Raw genomic sequence first — 18,604 nt, forward strand, 5'->3', positions numbered from 1 at the left:
ACAAAGTCACCATTCGTGTAAGACAGGGAAGCAGTGGCCACGGTCCTTGTCAGCCTTCAGCAGCTACTTTGGCAGGTGAGCTCCACCAAAGCCCAAGGTAGGTTGACAAATCACAGGTGGTAAGCAGATTCCAAAGCATGGTTGCTCTCAGGACAAGGGAACTGCTTCTACTATAAGTGTGCATCCAATGAAATAGAGCAGATCAATTTTGTGCCTATCTTTGTACAACTTCAAAATGCAGTTACCATCTCAAATATGAGCAGGTAATGCAAGTCAATAAATGGGATAATTGTAAGAAAAATTTTGATGGTGTAAGAAAAATTTTGATTGCTACTTGGGTACTCAAAAGACTTCACTGTCCTCCTAGGGCTACAGTAAGGAAAACAGCAGTGCAAGTCTGGTGCTAAATGGCCACTCACATTGGTCTTGGGGCCACAGAGATAATAGGGAAGAGGTGGACATGAGTGTAAAGGAAAGAGCAGGCCATGTTTGAAAAGCTCCAGTCTTTTGTTGTCAGATCTTATTTCCAAATGAAGTCAGAGATGTGGATTTTTATGACATAGCTCCTAAATTCAAAAATAGCAAACAAATAAAATAGAGAAAAGAAATTTTGTATGAGCCAAAACTATTCGGGACAAACAAAGCACGTCCATAGAATAGATTTCAGCCTCCCAAGTAGCTGGGACTACAGGCACGCACTAGATGCCTCTTCTTTTATAACTCAAATCCTCCTTTGACTTAAGGATGAGACCACAGTCAAATCATGGTTAAAAACAAGGACTTAGGAGGAAACAGACCTGAATTTCCATCCCAGCCCTTCTACTTACCAGTTGTGTGACACAGGGAAAGTTACTTAGACTTTCCAAACTTTGGAATATTTTTCATATATAAATTGGAAATATTAATATCTAATATAGAATTGTTGGTAGAATTGAATTTAATGAGATAATAAATGCATGGTACTCAATATAGTATCTGGTTTATAGCGAGAACTCAAAGTTTGGTAGGAATTAATATATTATGGTTTCTATTTTCTTCCTAACTCCAGAATTCTCAATATGAAGAATCATTTTTTTTCCTACTATGCCTATTGTAATGCTCTGTATTAAGGCATTTGCCCTTCTGAGGTTAACATTTTGTTGACTGCTGGTTATTAATTTATTCATGAACAAGGCAAAGAATCATATGTGAAAGCCTCCTGGGTCAGAATTAGTCTTTGGGTTAGCTGTAATCACCAATTTCCTGGCTGCCTCCTGGACACACCCCACCAATCCAGAAAGGAAGGAAAGGTGTGTGTTTGGGGACTGGGGGAGGTGGGGGAATGAGAGGAGAGGTGATAAGCACCCAAGCATTCTCCAAGTCAATGTATAGAAAACTCTCTGTGACTCCAGAACTGTTGGTCCTGGCAAAAATAAAACCATCCCATCACATGAACTAAGCTTAATAGTTACTAATCATTGCTAAATGAAAAGTCAGATGATACCACTTAAAAGAACACTATACCTAAAGGAAAATTAACAACTTTAGGCCTAACCAGTTAGGGCTCTGTAACCTAGTGAAATGGCCTGTGCTGCTTTTAAAAGGTGGATGGCAATGACACCGCCCAGCATAGGAGGACAAGAAGGAAGCTTGTTGCCAGGGAAAAAGCAACACAAGCAGGGAAGCTTTTCCTCTCCCAGCAGACATCTGAAGATTTAGATTGTTTTTTCTTGCTGGCCTGACAGGCCTCAAGTCAGATGAGAAAGTTAAAGGCTGAAGTGGTTATGTTTAGGTTTGGTCATGCATTAATCAACTGCAAATTCATCTTGAGCTATAAAATACTATCTTTTTCCTTTTTAACGAGACATTCACTCTCACTTCTATCCCAGTCTGCCAAAAAAAAAAAAAAGAAAGAAAGGAGAGAGAGAGAGAAAGAGAAAAGGAAGTGGACAAGTCTTCTAATTACCTGCCCAGAAACAATCCCTCCCTTTAAGAAGACCCCAGACCAGTGGGAGACTGAGGCAAGAGACATATACAACAAGGGGAGTTTCAGGAAGAGATTTAGTGCAGGGGATTTATGTTGTAAGTTAGGCATCATGTTAAAGGTTTTCGTACATATTATTTAATGTTATTCTGTCAGCAACCCCATAAGGCAGTATAATCCTCAGGCAGTGATAGCACTGGCTCTGAGAATCAGCTTCCTCTGACTGCAGGGCCCCTCTTTTTCCACACTGATGGGCTGCATCAACATGAAATGGAGGTTACCTGCTGATGGCGTGTGGGCTCACATTGGGTATAATGCATTTTCTGTCAGCACTGCTCATAGAACACTTATTGTGCATGGCCAAGCTACAGTTATCTTTTTATTTATGGAAGTCTTGGATCCTAAAATAGATTATGGGACTCTGCTCTCCACTACTCTGTAGCCCATACCATGTTGATCACCAGTGCTAGGTATAGAAAATGTCCTATAAACACTGTTACCTCGCTAATCTTCTTAGTAACTGATAAAGTGAATGTAAATGCCAGTGCCTGGAATGCAATAGCCTCTTTACTGTTAATAGTTAAGTCAGATATTTAGGATAAATCCTGCCTTTGTTTCATGAGTTAATGAGTATGTTTGCCACAGATGCACACACAGGAGTGTGGTGCCGTAGCAGCTACAGGACTTTCTAATGTTGCCCAGTCAGCATTACTCATGCCCAAACCCTAGTCTAATTCCAGATACCAGCACAGCAAAGGCAGGTGAGAACAGGTAAATGTTATAAGATGAGCTACTTAGATGATTTAAGATCCCGAAATCAGTCTAGTGGGAAAAGAATGAAAGGAGCTAAGATCACTGCAGAAGGCTGAGAGTTGACTTTGTAAGACTCTTATGTGACGGTTAGCATTGTTATACAGAGGGCAGTGGCCAGCTGAAACTGAAATGTGAAGGGTCAGCGTAGTAGGATATGAAACCAGAAGACTGGACTTGGCTAGAACAGACTTGGATTTTAACTCCAGCTTCATCACCTTCTCTCTGTGTAATTCTACTCAAATTATTCAAACTTGGTTTCACCAGTTAAAGGTCTGTTGTAAGGATTAGAGATAATACGTAAGATCTTTCTACCCTAGAATGTTCACACTGAATGGACTCAACCAAAGTTCATTATTTCTAGGAAGAAAGATAATCAGAAGAAGTAAATACTGAATGCTACACTGGGTTACTGAAATAGGTTTTGGGATTTCTTTTTCTGGGATAAGTTATTGATTAAACACATATTGCTGTAGCTTCTCTGAAAGAAAAAGAAATTTTTTTGCTTAATATATCAGTTTCCTAAGTTGACAAACCCACTGCTCATCAATAAAATACTGAAAAATATTTAAATATAATTTTCTGTGTTGATCAATGAGGACTCTATGTGTTACTGGAGTCTCGTTGGTAAGTGTGATAATGACAGGTATGTCAGGAAGAAAAGAAATCAACATGTAATAAAATCTACTGTGTGCCATGTATTACAGTAGGTATTTTCACATACTTTATCTAATTTAATCCTCACAACAATCTTGTAAGGTAGTTATTTTCATTATTTATAGATGAGCAAAATGAGGCTTAGTAACCTTAAGCTTCTGGCCTAAGGCCAAAGACCTAGGAAGTGGTGGGACTAGGATTATATTTCAGGACTTCTGACTTTGTATTCATATTCTACTTCATCAGAGGGAAATTAATGGTCATTTCATGGAAAAGAATAAGAAACCACTTCAAGAATAAAAAGTATAGCTGAATTTTCTTCTTTCTGTTTTACTTTCTTGTTTACTAAGAAATAAAATTGCCACTGATTCTACTTCTACACCAAATAAAACCATGTAGCATAATGCAAGGAGGATGAACTTGGAGTCAAAAGTTTGAGAATGCATGCTCGTTCCTCTAGATACTAGACATTGGGTGACCTATTTCCTTTGATTCTCAGTTTCCTTATCCACTAAATAGAAACAGAAGAAAGAGCATGGGGTTATGAGCAAGTGAGATAAGGCTTAAATGGGTTGTTTTGTAAACTTTGAAGTAACATGCAACATGAGATAATATAAGTGTCATAATCTTGTTCATGGTGTAAAAGTTACCATTTTGTGAGTCACAAACCAAAATGTAAAACTTAAAGCTATAAAACTTCTGTAAGAAAACAGGTGAACATCTATGTAACCTTGGGTTAGGAAAAGATTCCTTAGATACAACACTAAAAATATGATCCATAATAGAAAAATGATAAATGAGGCTACTTCAAAATGAAAAATGAGTATTCTTAGGTCGTTTGTTTACAGAAAAAAAGGCAAGCAACAGACTTGGATAAAATATTTGCAAAATATAAATCTTTGTCCAGAATCTACAACAATACAATAAAAGTAGGAAAACAATGCAATTTAAACATCAAAACCTTGAACAACCCAAATGTCATTCAATAGGTGAGTAAACAAACAGTGGTATATCCATACAATGAAAAGCTACTCAGCAATAAATGGAATGAACTACTCACATATGGAATAACATGAATGAGTCTCAAATGCATTTTCTAGTGAAAGAAACCAGATGCAAAATGGTAGATATTACATGATTACATTTTTATGAAATTTTGGAAAAGGCACAACTTTAGGGCCAGAAAACAGATTAGTGGTTGTCAGGCCTGGTGACTAAGGAGACACAGACAACAAAGGGGCATGAGAGAATTTTGTAGAGTGTTAGAACTGTTCAACATCTTGATTGTGGTAGTGGGCATATCACTGTATGCATTTGTCAAAACTCATAGAACTGTACACTAAGGACGATGGACTTTCATTTATGTAAGTTGTGCCTTCATAAACCTGGCTCTAAAACAAATTACCATCATTTTGGATGCGTGTGTGTGTGTGTGTGTGTTGTGTGTGTGTGTGTGTATATATATATATACACACACACACACACACACAACACACACACATAATTATATGTGTGTATATATATATATATATACACACACACACACAACACACACACATAATTATATATATATATAATTTTTTTTTTTTATCCTGAAGGATAAACACACAAAAACCTGGTTAAAATGGTTGTCTCCAGTAAGGGGAACTAGGGGACTGGGAGATAGGGATAGAAAGAAGATTTAATTTTCATAGTCTTTTTGCCATTTGCCTTTTTTTTTTGCCATTCCCTTTTAGCCATTTGAATTGTTTACTACTATATACATGAAATAAATGATTTAAGAATAAATAAAAACATCAAAGATTATCCGATTTGGCTTCTTGTTCCTTTTTTGAGGATTTCTCAGCCATTAGGAGTTTAATCATGGGCTCTATGGTCAATCTCTGGGGATGCTAATGAAGGTTCCTGCTGCTTTAGGTGGAAGGTTTGACTTCATCTTCTCCACCCAACTCTAGAATCCACACAGTGGATCCTGAAGTTCTGACAAGTCTAATTTCGTCAGTTCTTCTGAGAAGCAACGAGCCTTTCCTGCTTTTCCTCATGTTACTTAGGTTACATCTTCAGCAGTGACTGCATCTATTCATTCCTGCACATATCTACAACACTGCCAATATTCGTTTTCTAAAATAAAAAAACACATCACTCCTCTGCTTATAAGCATCCCCTGCTACCCTTTGCTTATAGAGTCCTTAGGCTGGATCATACAGCCTCTCAGCACTTGACTCCAATCTGTCTTTCCATTCCACTCTTCTATTCACTCCCCCCCCATGCTCAAAGCAAAAGTAAGGGTCTGTTCCCCAAAGACGCATCTTTCAAGACATTATACATTGTATTTACTATATCTCTCCATTCGAAATAGGTTTTCCTTTATTATCCATTAGATAGACTCCTATCACACCTGAAGACTCTGCTTAAATACAGTCTCCTTGGTGAAATCTATAATTTCACCCACTTGTAGTTCCTGTTCAGTTTCCTCTGCTCCCATAGTGCTGGATGTATAGTACCATTAGGTCATTTATCATAATTTATTCAAATTTCTCTCTTTAAGGGTCTGATTCCACAGTGAGACATTGAGCTTCTTGAGGACAGGGCCCAAGGCTTATACATCTCTTTGTGTCTGGCAGAGTACTGGAGACATCAATGGTTCTCTCTCACATCTACTTACTCTGCTATGTAAAAGTGCAAATGCTCACGTATACACATGTACACATACATATTTCTTGAATGAAAACGTGAATGAGTTCCAATGTCACATGTGTGGACATTAAAGAAAAAATAGAAATATATTTGAAACTACCAGCTGGCATCCCCAGTCTCTTACCATCTTGGAATGTGTCATTAATTGCAATGACTGCCTGGAAGGGTTTGGTCAGTTCGGCTCCTTGTGCTGAGCTGAGGAAAACCACAAATGTCTCCAGTCCTTCAATTACTGGATACTGAGTGTCATCCAAGATAGTCAAGGTGCAATACTAGAAGAAAAATCAAAGCAAACTTTACAGAGGACCCACCACCTAATCCCCATTTGCCTTAACTAGGGCAAAGGTCACAACTTGTCTTTCTTTGGTGGTTTTAAAGTAAGATTTTCTAATCCATAACATGATGATCTCTTTATTACATGCCGCTCGGAGTTTGTTTATAGACATTTATATCAAACGAGTATAGTTTATATCCTGAATCTGTAAAGCTGGATATTTAATGCTAAAAATGTCACTAGGAGAGTTTTTAGAAGATCCCCTCCTAAGTTACTCTCTTGTTTATATGTGTGTATTTTTAAAGAAAGGAAAGATAGGAATATTGCCAGGGGAGTTTAGAGAGCTTGGGAAGCAAACTAAAGACAACATTCACAAACCGACCTGTCGACCTTGTGGAGTCTGGACTGCTGTAAACGCACCTGTTCAGTGACACCGGGCCCAAATTCCACCTTCCGAGAGCTGGGAACGTAGTCAACTCCCGGTGTGGCAGAAGCTGGGTCTGAGGGCCGCGTTGCACACCAGACAGATGTGAAAGTAGAGAGGTCAGTACCACGGCGGATAACTGGAATCTTTACTGTGCCTGAATTAAGATTCATAGAGATTTTAATGGTCAACTTTGAGCCAGAAAAGCAGTGAGGTTTTCAGAACGACGTTCTCCCTCACCACAATAGTGGCAGCTTTTAGCCCTTTCAGCTTGTCTAATCCAGCTTCAGTGATGCTCCTATGGCCCATCTGAGGTGAAGGCCTAGAGGTGTCACTACCTGTCTTTTCACTGACACTAGGATCAAGAGGAGACCTAGAGAAGGGCTTCATGGAGGTGGTGTTAGAGAGAACCCTTAGGGGAGAAGGCTGTTGTGGCTTCACAAGGGAGACTGCTCACAGGAAAATACAGCACCTAAGGAGAGAAGAGTCTATTGCAAAACGTCTCAAACCTATTCAGGGAGAAGAAACTTAGAGCCTGGGGCCTCAGGGATGTGTCAGAAAATAGTCAATTAAGGAGGACCCAGCTAGGGGACTCTACGGAGCCTGAAGCTGAATGTTTCTAATTAAATGTTCCTAACTGGGTTCATTTCTCTCTTTTACCTAAGTACATGTCATGACTTAAACCGCATGTGCTTATTACTCATCTTACGAACGAAGTTCATCTTCCTGTCCACTGTGACATCATACTTTGTAGTGTCCTAAAGATATTTAGCTATTTTCACAATCAAGGGCAGAGAAAAGCTTCATGAAAACTCTACAATTTCCAATCACCACATTTTCTAGCCAATATGCTGTGAGGTGTAATGTAGTTATGGCTGGGCATTTGATGTATAGGAAAAGAAACATACGATAGTAGAAAGGTCTGGGTTTGAATCTAGCCTTACCATGATATTAGCTGCTTAATCATTGATGACTGACTTAACCTCTCCAGGCCTCCATTTGCTCTTTTACATAATGTTCTCTCTTCCATAGAAGATTAAGTGAGAATGCATGGAACATACATGGTATGGTGCCTGGCGTTTGGTAAGTGCTCAAAAATATCTGTTCCCAGTGCTCCTCCAAATCCCTTCATAGAGGTGAAAGGCCTTGATCTGGCCCAGATTAGGAGACACTCAGTATAGCTGTTGCCCCTCTGCCAGCAGTACATCTGCCTGCAGCATACAGAAGATTTCAAGACCTTTGTGGAGCCACAAGTGGGAAAGGAGCCTAGGTCTCTGAAATACCATATGAAAGTGACCTGCACACTGATCGCTTTGGGCTGTTACATGAATGAGAAAGTTTCACTGTATGAAGACACTGAAACTTTGAAGAGTGTCTTAGGAAACTAAGAGTACACTAAATACTTCACTTTCATCTTCAACATATCACATTCCCCCCTTTCACAAGCCCAGATGCTCAGCACCAGACCCTCCCTCTGGACCACAGAGGTCCGCCCATGAAACTCTAGGCTCTAAGCCATAGCCCTGCTTGCCATCAAGAACCAGAGCAAGTCTTCTATACTCTATCTCCATGACCTCAATGATTTTAACCTTTGGCTCTCACAAATAAGTGAGAACATGTGTAGTTTGTCTTTCTGTGCCTGGCTTATTTCACTTAGCATAAGGACCTCCAGTTCCATCCATGTTGTAGAAGGATGGTTACCAGAGGATGGGAAGAGTAGTGGGGGTGGGAAACGGTGGTGGAGTGGGGGGAGTGGGCATGGTTAATGGGTACACAAAATAGTTGAATGAAGACTTGTATTTCCTAGCACAACAGGGTGACTATAGTCAAAATAATTTAATTGCACATTTTAAAATAACTAAAAGAGTATAATTGGATTATATGTAACACAAAGGATAAATGCTTGAGGTGATGAATACTGGATTTATACTGATGTGATCATTATATATTACATGCCTGTATCAAAATATATCATGTAATCCATAAATATATACACTTACTATGTACCCACAAAAATTTATTAAAAAAAAAAAAACAGTAAGAAAAGTGGATGGAACTCTCTCTACTAAATTCCATGCTTGGTCTTGGCCAAGCATTATATAATGCCTTAGACTAACAATGTTATCCTTGAGGAACGGAATTCTCAATGTCTCGAGGATATTCTGAAATCTAAGGAGAAAACTGTTCAAGAAAGGAATCAGGAGACAGGTGAAGGAACCTCAGAGACACTCTCCATTACCTGCGTCCTCACTGACAGTGAAAGCTGTGTTGCCCAGGGACACAGTGGAGGCATCGTTGGGACCACTAATGAGCACCTTGGCTGTTGCCACCCTTCCAATGCGGGCATTGTCAGAGGCATCTGCCAAGGCAATCTCAAACTCTTCTTCCTCTTCATACTCGCTGTCATCAATAAGCATGACATCACAGGTGGACATGGTCACACCAGGCCCGAATATCACACGACTCGCAGCAGACATCCCTCTAGATTTAAAATCAGAGCCTGATTCTAGAGCATAGAGGCTACTTCCCATAGCTGACTTAGGAACTGTGTAGCAAACTGCAGATACAATGCTGCTTGCATCTCCTGAAATACAAATGACAAAAAACCAAAGCATTTGAATGAGTTTTTCTCACATTTTAAAACCTCTGACAAGTTAATGAGCTTGGTCCCTCTGACACAGTCCATCACTATTTCTGTTCAAACTCTGACATAAAACCTTCCTGAATTGCAGTTTCTTTTGAGCCTGTGGTATAAACCACTTGAGGATTTAATATACCCCAGATACTTCGCCAAACAACTCAAAATGGATTTCCTATTCTGTGAATTTTATGCTCTGTTAATTTGCAAGACTCATTGCCCACCATCTAAGACCACAGCAGGTGGAAAGATAAGACACATATTTGGTACTGTAAGTAGCAAAGTAATTGTGTCCTGAAGGTAGTGCTATAAGCACAGTTCACTGCCTTTCTGAATAAACTTCTATACTTTAATTCCCAGAGAGAAGCAGGCTTATTTAAAAAGAGAAAGACAAAACAAAATAAAACCTGCCACTCTATACAAATGACTTTACTTATTAGGGCTGCCACTTCCCTTGGTGACAGTCTGTTCTGGGCCTGGCTTGGTGGCCCAGAGCAATCAATGAGGCTTGCTTGTTTTCCAAGTGGTATTACCAAGGGTTTTTGCTATCTACAGTATTTGTTACACTAACACCCAGTCAGCAGATTCAATAAAGAAACCCAACATCATCATTTACAGTCTTGTTGTGCCTTTGAATGGAGGTTCAATTTCCATGTGTTTTAAAGTCTCAATCTTACATAATCATAATTTCATATGATCTTTATTTTTATTTCCAACTCCTCAAGAATTGCCTTTTTATCAACATGCACAATTATTATGTATCGACTGAAAACAAAACAAAAAAGAATTGCCCTTCATTTCTTACACACAGTTTATTTCTCATCTGAGCTCTACATATGACTGTCACATACGGAAATTTTCAGCATATTTCTGTCTTCCAAGAATAAGATGGAAAGCCAGTCCTTAGGAACTGTAACTTCCCTCCTTGACCAAGGTTATTAAATATTTTATGGATTGGGTAATTAATTAAGAATACTGATTCATGAATAATTTGAAAGGCTAAATGTAACCAGTCTTCTAGTCCAATTCAAGAATAAATGGGAGCTCTAACAACCTGAACTAACAAAAGAGGCTTTCTGATGGTAGTCACTATGGATAGAATCATCATTAGGGTTATTGTGGGAACCAAATGAGTTAATACGTGGAAAGTACACATGTGAGTTAATATAATGCATGAGATGAGCACTTAGCACATAATAGGAACTCAATAAATGTTAGCAATTATTATAGCTCTTTGTCACCTGGCACCAACAGACCTTTTCTTTCAATAGGTGCAAACAGAAAACCAGCACTCTCGTTGACCCGGTAGATCTTCTTGTCAAACTGTAATGTGGGTTCATCCTCAGTGTCGTTAATAATGACCTTCGCCCGGGTGAATTCCCCTAACAGGGCATAAGCTGGCATGCTGAGCTCCACAGTGAAACTCTCAACATTTTCAAACACGTCGTCATCGTTGATGACAATGGTGCAGGACTTGGTGTCCTCTCGCTCATCAAACTGGACCTGTCACAAAGGAACCAACAAGAAATTAAGCTGTGCCTGAGCTTCCCCTGCTCTGCTCCCCAAGGGCATAATAGGAAAAGAGCATCTAAGCCCAGTGGGCAGAGAACTGACTGAGATAGCTGGTTCTCCCAGCCCTGGTTCCCTGCTGTATCACCTGGAACACCCAGCCACCTCTTCCCATTCTTAACCTGTACAGGAAGGCTGCTTTAGTGTATAAGAACATGAAGGAGCAAAATCTCTCCTACCGTTGGTGACCAGAGAAAAACATGTAGTAACTCTTTATAGCCTGTCTTATTAACTCACTTGGCGCAGCCATAGTCATCATTTGATGACTCAGTTCCCTTTCTGGAAGATCTCTGGTCTTGGAGTGTGAAGTTCTGTTCTCAGGTCTGGTTCTGTTACTTCCAAGCCGTATTAGGTTATGAAGCTTTATAAACATCAGATTCCTCATCAACTAAAGAAAAAATAGTAATATTCCTACTTCTAAAGGAGGTCTTGTATACGAAGGTGCTAAGTGTATTTTAAAGCACCATACAAACATAAGATATTATCATTACTATCGCCATATTTACTTACACAATTAAAATTGACATAAAATTCCAGTGTACCGAATAATGGAATTTAAATTTATAGAAAATTACGTTATAAACAAGGTAGACTAATTTTAACTTGATATTTTGACTACACCCTTTGCTATTAAAATGTGAATGATTTTAGCCCAGTACAAAACACACAAATTATTTTATATGCACACAATTGTGAACTTATAGGGATTTATTCTGGTTTTACTTTGTTTAAAAAAAGAAGAAAGAAAGAAATTAAAAACCTTCAAATGAAACCATGACTATGGACTTGTCCAAAACTGTAAGTGCAGGAAATGGGCCTGGGCTATACTTTATGTAAACGGAGACAACTGAAATATGTACGAAAAACAGTCATAAATGTTTGGGGACATAAAAATCCACAAAAATTTTAATGGAACAGAAAATTATTAGTACATACCTAATCAACTAATCACATTAAGTTTTATTAAGCTTCGTATTTTAAAACACCCCCAATGAAATGAAACACTCAACAGATCTTTACATAAGATCTAGAATACACTGACAGTCTTTTGTCTTTCCCTGCAAAACACAAGAATATCCTCTGTCTTATCATTTAGCTGAAAGACATTAGCTTATCTGTTCTTTCCTAATTCCTCACTTACATTTGACATAAGAGGCATTAGCTTAGTCCAGCTGAAATGCCTCAATTAAAGACCAGAGCCCACTTCTCTTTACAGAGATCTGTGTCACCATAATAATAATAAAGTTGCTTTGAAAAACAACATTAAGTGCCAGATATTGTGCCCTCCATAAAAGATGACAAACACATGGGACCCTGCATTTGTTGACTATTTAAGTCCTCCTTTCTCTTCTGCTTTCACTCTTTCCTTTTTCTTTCTTATTGCCACCCTTAATTACCACTGGTATGTAGATGACTTGCAAATTTCTCTCTGGACACCAGATTCTTCTCTGCACTCTCTGCCCATCTATACAGTGGTCAACCTGCTGTTTCTTTTTTCTTTTTTTTTTGAGACGGAGTCTCACTCTGTCACCCAGGCTGGAATGCAGTGGCCGGATCTCAGCTCACTGCAAGCTCCGCCTCCCTGGTTTACGCCATTCTCCTGCCTCAGCCTCCCGAGTAGCTGGGACTACAGGCACCCGCCACCATGCCCAGCTAGTTTTTTGGTATTTTTTTAGTAGAGATGGGGTTTCACTGTGTTAGCCAGGATGGTCTCGATCTCCTGACCTCGTGATCTGCCCGTCTTGGCTTCCCAAAGTGCTGGGATTACAGGCTTGAGCCACCGCGCCCGGCCTCTGCTGTTTCTAAGACAATTTATACTCAACATGGCCAAAGCAAGCAAAGTCACGAGCACCAAACCTTGCCAAACAGGCTCCTCTTACATGTTCCTTCCTAGCAAGAGGCATCATCATCCATCTTTCCCTTTGGCCCCACTGTGTAATCAATCCACTGCCAAATCCTATCAATTCTCACTCATCTGTCAAATCCATCCACTTCTCTCTAACTTCACTTCATAATCGAAGCCCAAGCTCCCATCATCTCAGCCAGCCTATTCTAAGGACTTCCCAACCAGTCTCCTTACACACTCTCTTTTCTCCCTTTAAGTAAAAAAGATGAGGGGAGAGGAAGGGTTGGGATACCAAAGCTGAGCGTAGAACATGATGCTTGGAGACGTCTTTTTGTCATGAAGCAAAATGTAAAGACAGAGAAGCTAGACAACAACCTCTCCTTTGGCAGTTAAAACTTCAATGGAGGTTAGAGAGATCATCAAGAACAAAGTGCTATGGGAGGGGAACATAGGAAAACTATTTAATACTTGAGGAAGGACACTAATGAAAAGCAAAGTTGGGTAAGAAGTGGGAAAGTACCACAATCGCTTGCAGCCACGTCACAGCCCTTGCTGGAGCCTTCCCCAACCCCACCACCCCACCTACCTGGCCAGCATACTCTACGTAGTCCTGTTGCCCAGGTTGGGAGCTGACCCTGGAGCTGGAGCTGGCAGTGCCTTGCTCAGTGCGACACAGGACGATGGCATATTGGTTCAGGTTCCCAGTCCTCTGCACCGTGACACTGACAGACCCTGCCTTCTCACTGACATTGTAGCTGGAAGCACGCAAAAAGGCATCTCTTAAAATATGCCCCATGGTTATGAAAAAACAACTTGTTTAATGCCTGTCTCTTCCATTTGATTCTTGGCATTAGGTAGAGAAGAGGAAGTTTGGTTCCTCTAAGAATCCAGGCTGTAAATTGAGGGAATGAGCTCACCTGAACAATCAGAGCATCAAATAAACAGGAAAGCTGTGGATGCAGAATGTCGTCTTCCCTGCTTTGGAAGCAAGCTGAGAGTCAGTTTTGGAGATGGACAGCACATAGGAGCTATGAACTTCAGATTTTGGGGCACAGAGAAAGGAAAAACAATCTCTCCCTACTGCGGTTGAGTAATCACAAGAGATCAGTGGGTTCTCAGGGTTCTTAGGGAAGAAAGCTGCTCTGAAGGCAATCAATGACTTAGGTGGGAACTGACTGGACCAGATCTCCAGGAACTGTGTAATGGAGTCAGGGCAGAAGCAGAATTAAGAAAATGTGAGGTAAGCCTACCTAACAGAGGTGTTTAGACAAATGGAACTTTAAGACAATGAGGGAAGAACAGGATTAATTTAGCTTCCTGCTCAGAATCTCTGTTGCATTTGTAAAGTAGAAGGCCAACTATTCATGTGCTATTGATTCATAATAAGTATCTAGGTTTGGAAAGCCCACAGAAAGTAGGGCATGAGCTGGGTTTTGTTTTTCACCACTGAGGATGGCCCTTGGACCTGGGTGCATGTCTTGTGGCTGTGAGAACAGCAGGGAAAGTGCCTCTGAGAGCTCAGTCCTCATTGCCAGCTTTGGGATCCTGTATACCACGTACTCCACTAAATGTTGGAGGGTTGTCCAGAAAAAGGGATGAATTTTATTGAATTTATTGAATTTTGAAGGCAAATAAATTGAGAGGTAAATAACAGCAAAACATTACATATGTAAAAGTTGATTCTAATTTTCCTCTAATTCTCCAAATGTGTGTAAGAGTCGAATAGCCTGAATTTGGGGAACATGAAATCAAGGTTTTAAGTCTTCCTTTTTTCCCCACAAGTTCTAATTTTTATCTGAATTTTCATGAAGCTGATTTCTTGGATAGTGAGGCTCTGAAATGTAGACTTAAAGAATATTTCACCCACATAAATTATAATCCCAGTTATAATCTAACCTATAAAATCAGCACCATGCTTGCACACTACTCTTAACAATCAGTATCTCTCTGTTTGCCTTTCTCTAACAGATTAGAAAAGCATCTTAAAGTGCTGTCTACATTAAGCCATGCATTTAGCCCTAAAGATATACATTCCTACCAAACCCAAAGAAGCCAGGGGAGAAAACAGGCTTGAGAACAAGGAGAATACAGATGGAAGGTGAAGATATTGACAGTGTAGGCCAGTGATTATTTTCCAAACTTGAATGCCTATTTTTATTTTTCCTATCAGTTCTACTAGACTCTCTTCTTAAACTTAAAGACAGAAGCAAAAACATTTGAGAAGCAGTAGAGCACATCGTTAAGATCACTGGGCTTACATCCTGGTCTTACTGCTTATTAGCTATGTGACTGTGGACAAGTTACATAAACAAGTTTCTGTCCCTATTAGTTTGCCACTGTGGGGACAGGAATGGAATTCATCTCAGAACTGCAAGTATTATATAAGATGATGCATGGCAAGTCCTAGTGCAGTACTTAATACATACAGTGCTCAATAAATATTTGGTGAAATTATTACTTTTATCGCTGCCATTATCACCATCACCACCACCAACAGGTGACTAGAGCTGCCCCCCCAGCATCCTTCATCCTGACTCCCTCTGCTTGCCTGATTGATTTCTCAAGTAGGAAAGCACAGTCAAACTTGTACCTGGTATATTTAAAGCTGATGCGGGACCACTGGATATGGAAGACATTGTCGCTAACCACGTTGGGTTTACTGTCTTTCACCAGAAACTGAAAACTATCCATCATCTCATGGATCTTCTCCTCGTGCAACACGTAACGAATCAACCCCAAGTTCACATCCTCTGTGAGAAAAAAGACTCTGTGAATTAACCCAGGGATGTAACAACAGCGTCATAGATTACCACACCAACATACCTAGTTTATTCTTCTAAATGGGTTACAGACAAAACTTATTTTCCCAAGCACCAAAAGTATAGTAGTTATTTATTTATTTATTTATTTATTTTTATTTTTTTTCTGAGACGGAGTCTCGCTCGTGGCCCAGGCTGGAGTGCAAGCTCTGCCTCCCGGGTTCACACCACTCTCCTGCCTCAGCCTCCTGAGTAGCTGGGACTACAGGCCCCCGCCACCATGCCTGGCTAATTTTTTGTATGTTTATAGAGACGGGATTTCATGTTAGCCAGGATGGTCTCGATCTCCCGACTTCGTGATCCGCCCGCCTCAGCCTCCCAAAGTGCTGGGATTACAGACGTGAGCCACTGTGCCTGGCCAAGTATAGTAGTCTTTAAAATAAATGTTTCTGTCAGATTTTAAAAGAAAATCCTGAAGCTCTGTGAAAGAAAAGGTCCATCTTTATTTACAGAGATATTGTAAATATCTCTTATGCTCTTATAAAACGAGAATCCCAGGGTCCTGACAAAAAGCACTTCAATAAATGTTTGTGGATGTTGACGGCAAGTCCTAGAGTTGACAGAGAAAAGTCTTTGACCCCATCCTCTGTGTTTATAGCCTCATACTCAGACCTAACTCCTTCTAATAAAGGTTCTTTGGAAGGTATGTGCTAATAAGAATAGCTGAGTTGAGTTAAAACATCCCATACACAAAGCACAGCTAAAAAGGTGTGAGGAGAGAACATTCAATTGAGGACAGAAAGTAAAGAGAAAATTCATGGAGAACGAATTTTGAGATGCAGTTTTGCAATGACTGCTCTCAGTCAAGTCCATCCTGAAAAAAGTCTAGAGGAGCCTGACAAGCTTATAAAAAATGAAAATACAAATGGCCTACTTGAGGTGATTCAAAATAGGGAAAATATTTCTGTTGAGCAACCTCTACATGTTGATTTTAATTTATAGGCTGAAGACTTAAAGTCTATAATCCTTAGAGATCAAAAAAATAAACCACACAGGATCACAGATCTTTCATAATGTCTACTTGCTATTTTTTGCTTTCTTGTTGTTATTGTTTTTAAAGAAAACCAAGCAGTATCATGCATTCTTTTCCAGAAAACCTGGACAACACTTAGAGCAATTTAGGAGTTGAGGGAGCACGGTAAAGGTGAATTTTTATTTGCCATAGTTAAGCATCACAGGGAAAAAAAACCCAGGAGAAATAAATTCATAAGTTGGATGGTTAGGCACTAGAAGATCTCTGTTTGCAAAGAGGTTACTTGGGCATAAGTAGCTGGAAGTGGCTGTGAGAAGAATATGGGAGATAGGGAGTGTGACATTGGCATACATGTCTCCCATTTCTAAGTCCCCAGAGAGTCCCCACCCTGGGTGAAAGTGGCAGCAGCTCTGCTAGGCTGCAGCTTGTTCTCCACAAAGCCATGCTTAGGGCTCGTCGTTATCTCATAGACTAGCTGTGCATCCTCGGTGTCTGGGTCCACGGTCAGCAGTTCCTTCTTGGTGATCAGGTTGGTTGCCTAGAATAGAAACCCATTAAATTTAATTCCTGAGGTGGGAATAAAGCAGGAACAAGACCCTCTGACTCAGATTTAATTCAGTTCAACAATGATTTACTGACTATATTTACTGCATAGAAAACTTTGTCAGGATTGGAGAGGCTATGAGGATGAAAACTATCCCAGCTTCTTCCCTTGAAGTATTCACACTTTATGGGGAAAGAAAGGCTCATGCACAAGGTCAATGTGGCAAGAGCTATAATGGAAGACATAAAAAGAGGGCTGTACACTTTTTAAGAGAGAGAGGGGGAGAGAGAGAGAGAGAGAGAGAGATTAATTTCATTTGGAGTTAAAGGAGGATGAATTGGAGGCAGCGGGATTAGAGTTGGGCCTTGAAAGAAAGTTGGAACTTTGAAACAATAATTCAGTAAAGGGAAGGTGGCCACTTTCTAAGAGTCAATTATGATGCCTGAAATAGAGTAAGAGAAACAGATTGTACCCTGATATTGCCCAGATACACTGACTGAACTTTCATTCATTCATTTACTGAAGTATTTAGTGAAAGCCAACATTTGAGCAAACAGAGTGGTCAACAGCATTGAAGATTTTTTTAGGTCTAGTAAGGTAAAGACAGATAATTGGCCTGTGGATTTGGCAAAATAGAGGTCACTGGTGACTTTAATAACAGTTACTGCAAAGGAGTAGGAGTAGGGGGTAGAAACCCAATTGGAGAGGATTGAGAAGAGAATGGAATTGCTCTGAATAAGGTGGGGAAAAAAGATCAAATAGAGCATAGGAGAAATTGGCACTAACTTTAATTCATGTTTTTTTTTTTTTTTTTAAACCCAACCAGTTCAATGAGAAGCTACAGTGCAACAGCTACACATACAATGAACTAATCAGCTCCATGGAGATGGAAAACAAGCCACATCCTAGAAGGAATACCACCCACCAATGCAAGAAACCAGTTCTCAACCGAAGAGCTATGTTTGGGTGGGGATATGGATTTAGTGCTTGACATGGTTACTAGGTGAAAATTATGGCATAGATCTTAAAATGACCAATTTGGAAATTAGGAGAAAGAGAAAGGAATGTCCAAAGTTCAATCCATCTGCACACACTTACCTACAAAAACGCCCCGCTTCTTTCTCATTTATGGTAGACACTCGATATTTTCCAAAATCCACCCTCCCCTTCTTCTAGTGAACAGTTTTTTAGCTGAGCCTCTGCCTCCCTGGCTAGAGACACTATTTCCCAGCCTCCCATGCAACATTTGGGCCATATGAACAATTTATTGCCAATAAATATGAGTGCAAGGAATGTATTCAATTTCTGTATCACTTGCTTAATATGGAGTTCCTTGCCCCTCTCTTTCTGTTTTCTCCTTTCCATATGCTGGTACAGCTGTCCCTCGGTA

At 39.9% G+C, this 18,604-nt stretch overlaps 1 protein-coding gene across 1 annotated transcript in view; it reads right to left on the reverse strand.

The window, feature by feature from the left end:
- FRAS1 (Fraser extracellular matrix complex subunit 1) overlaps window positions 1-18,604 on the reverse strand; it is a 464,327-nt gene that overhangs the window by 58,689 nt on the left and 387,034 nt on the right. The window contains exons 52-58 of the mRNA XM_025384816.1: window positions 17,058-17,208; window positions 15,469-15,628; window positions 13,465-13,633; window positions 10,720-10,966; window positions 9,065-9,409; window positions 6,822-6,982; window positions 6,252-6,399 (exon numbers count right to left, since the gene is read on the reverse strand). Of these exons, the coding sequence (XP_025240601.1) occupies window positions 6,252-6,399; window positions 6,822-6,982; window positions 9,065-9,409; window positions 10,720-10,966; window positions 13,465-13,633; window positions 15,469-15,628; window positions 17,058-17,208 (1,381 nt within the window). The remainder of the gene's footprint in view (window positions 1-6,251; window positions 6,400-6,821; window positions 6,983-9,064; window positions 9,410-10,719; window positions 10,967-13,464; window positions 13,634-15,468; window positions 15,629-17,057; window positions 17,209-18,604) is intronic.

This window comes from Theropithecus gelada, chromosome 5 (genome assembly GCF_003255815.1).
Source record: "Theropithecus gelada isolate Dixy chromosome 5, Tgel_1.0, whole genome shotgun sequence".
NCBI classification, from domain to species: Eukaryota; Metazoa; Chordata; class Mammalia; order Primates; family Cercopithecidae; genus Theropithecus; species Theropithecus gelada.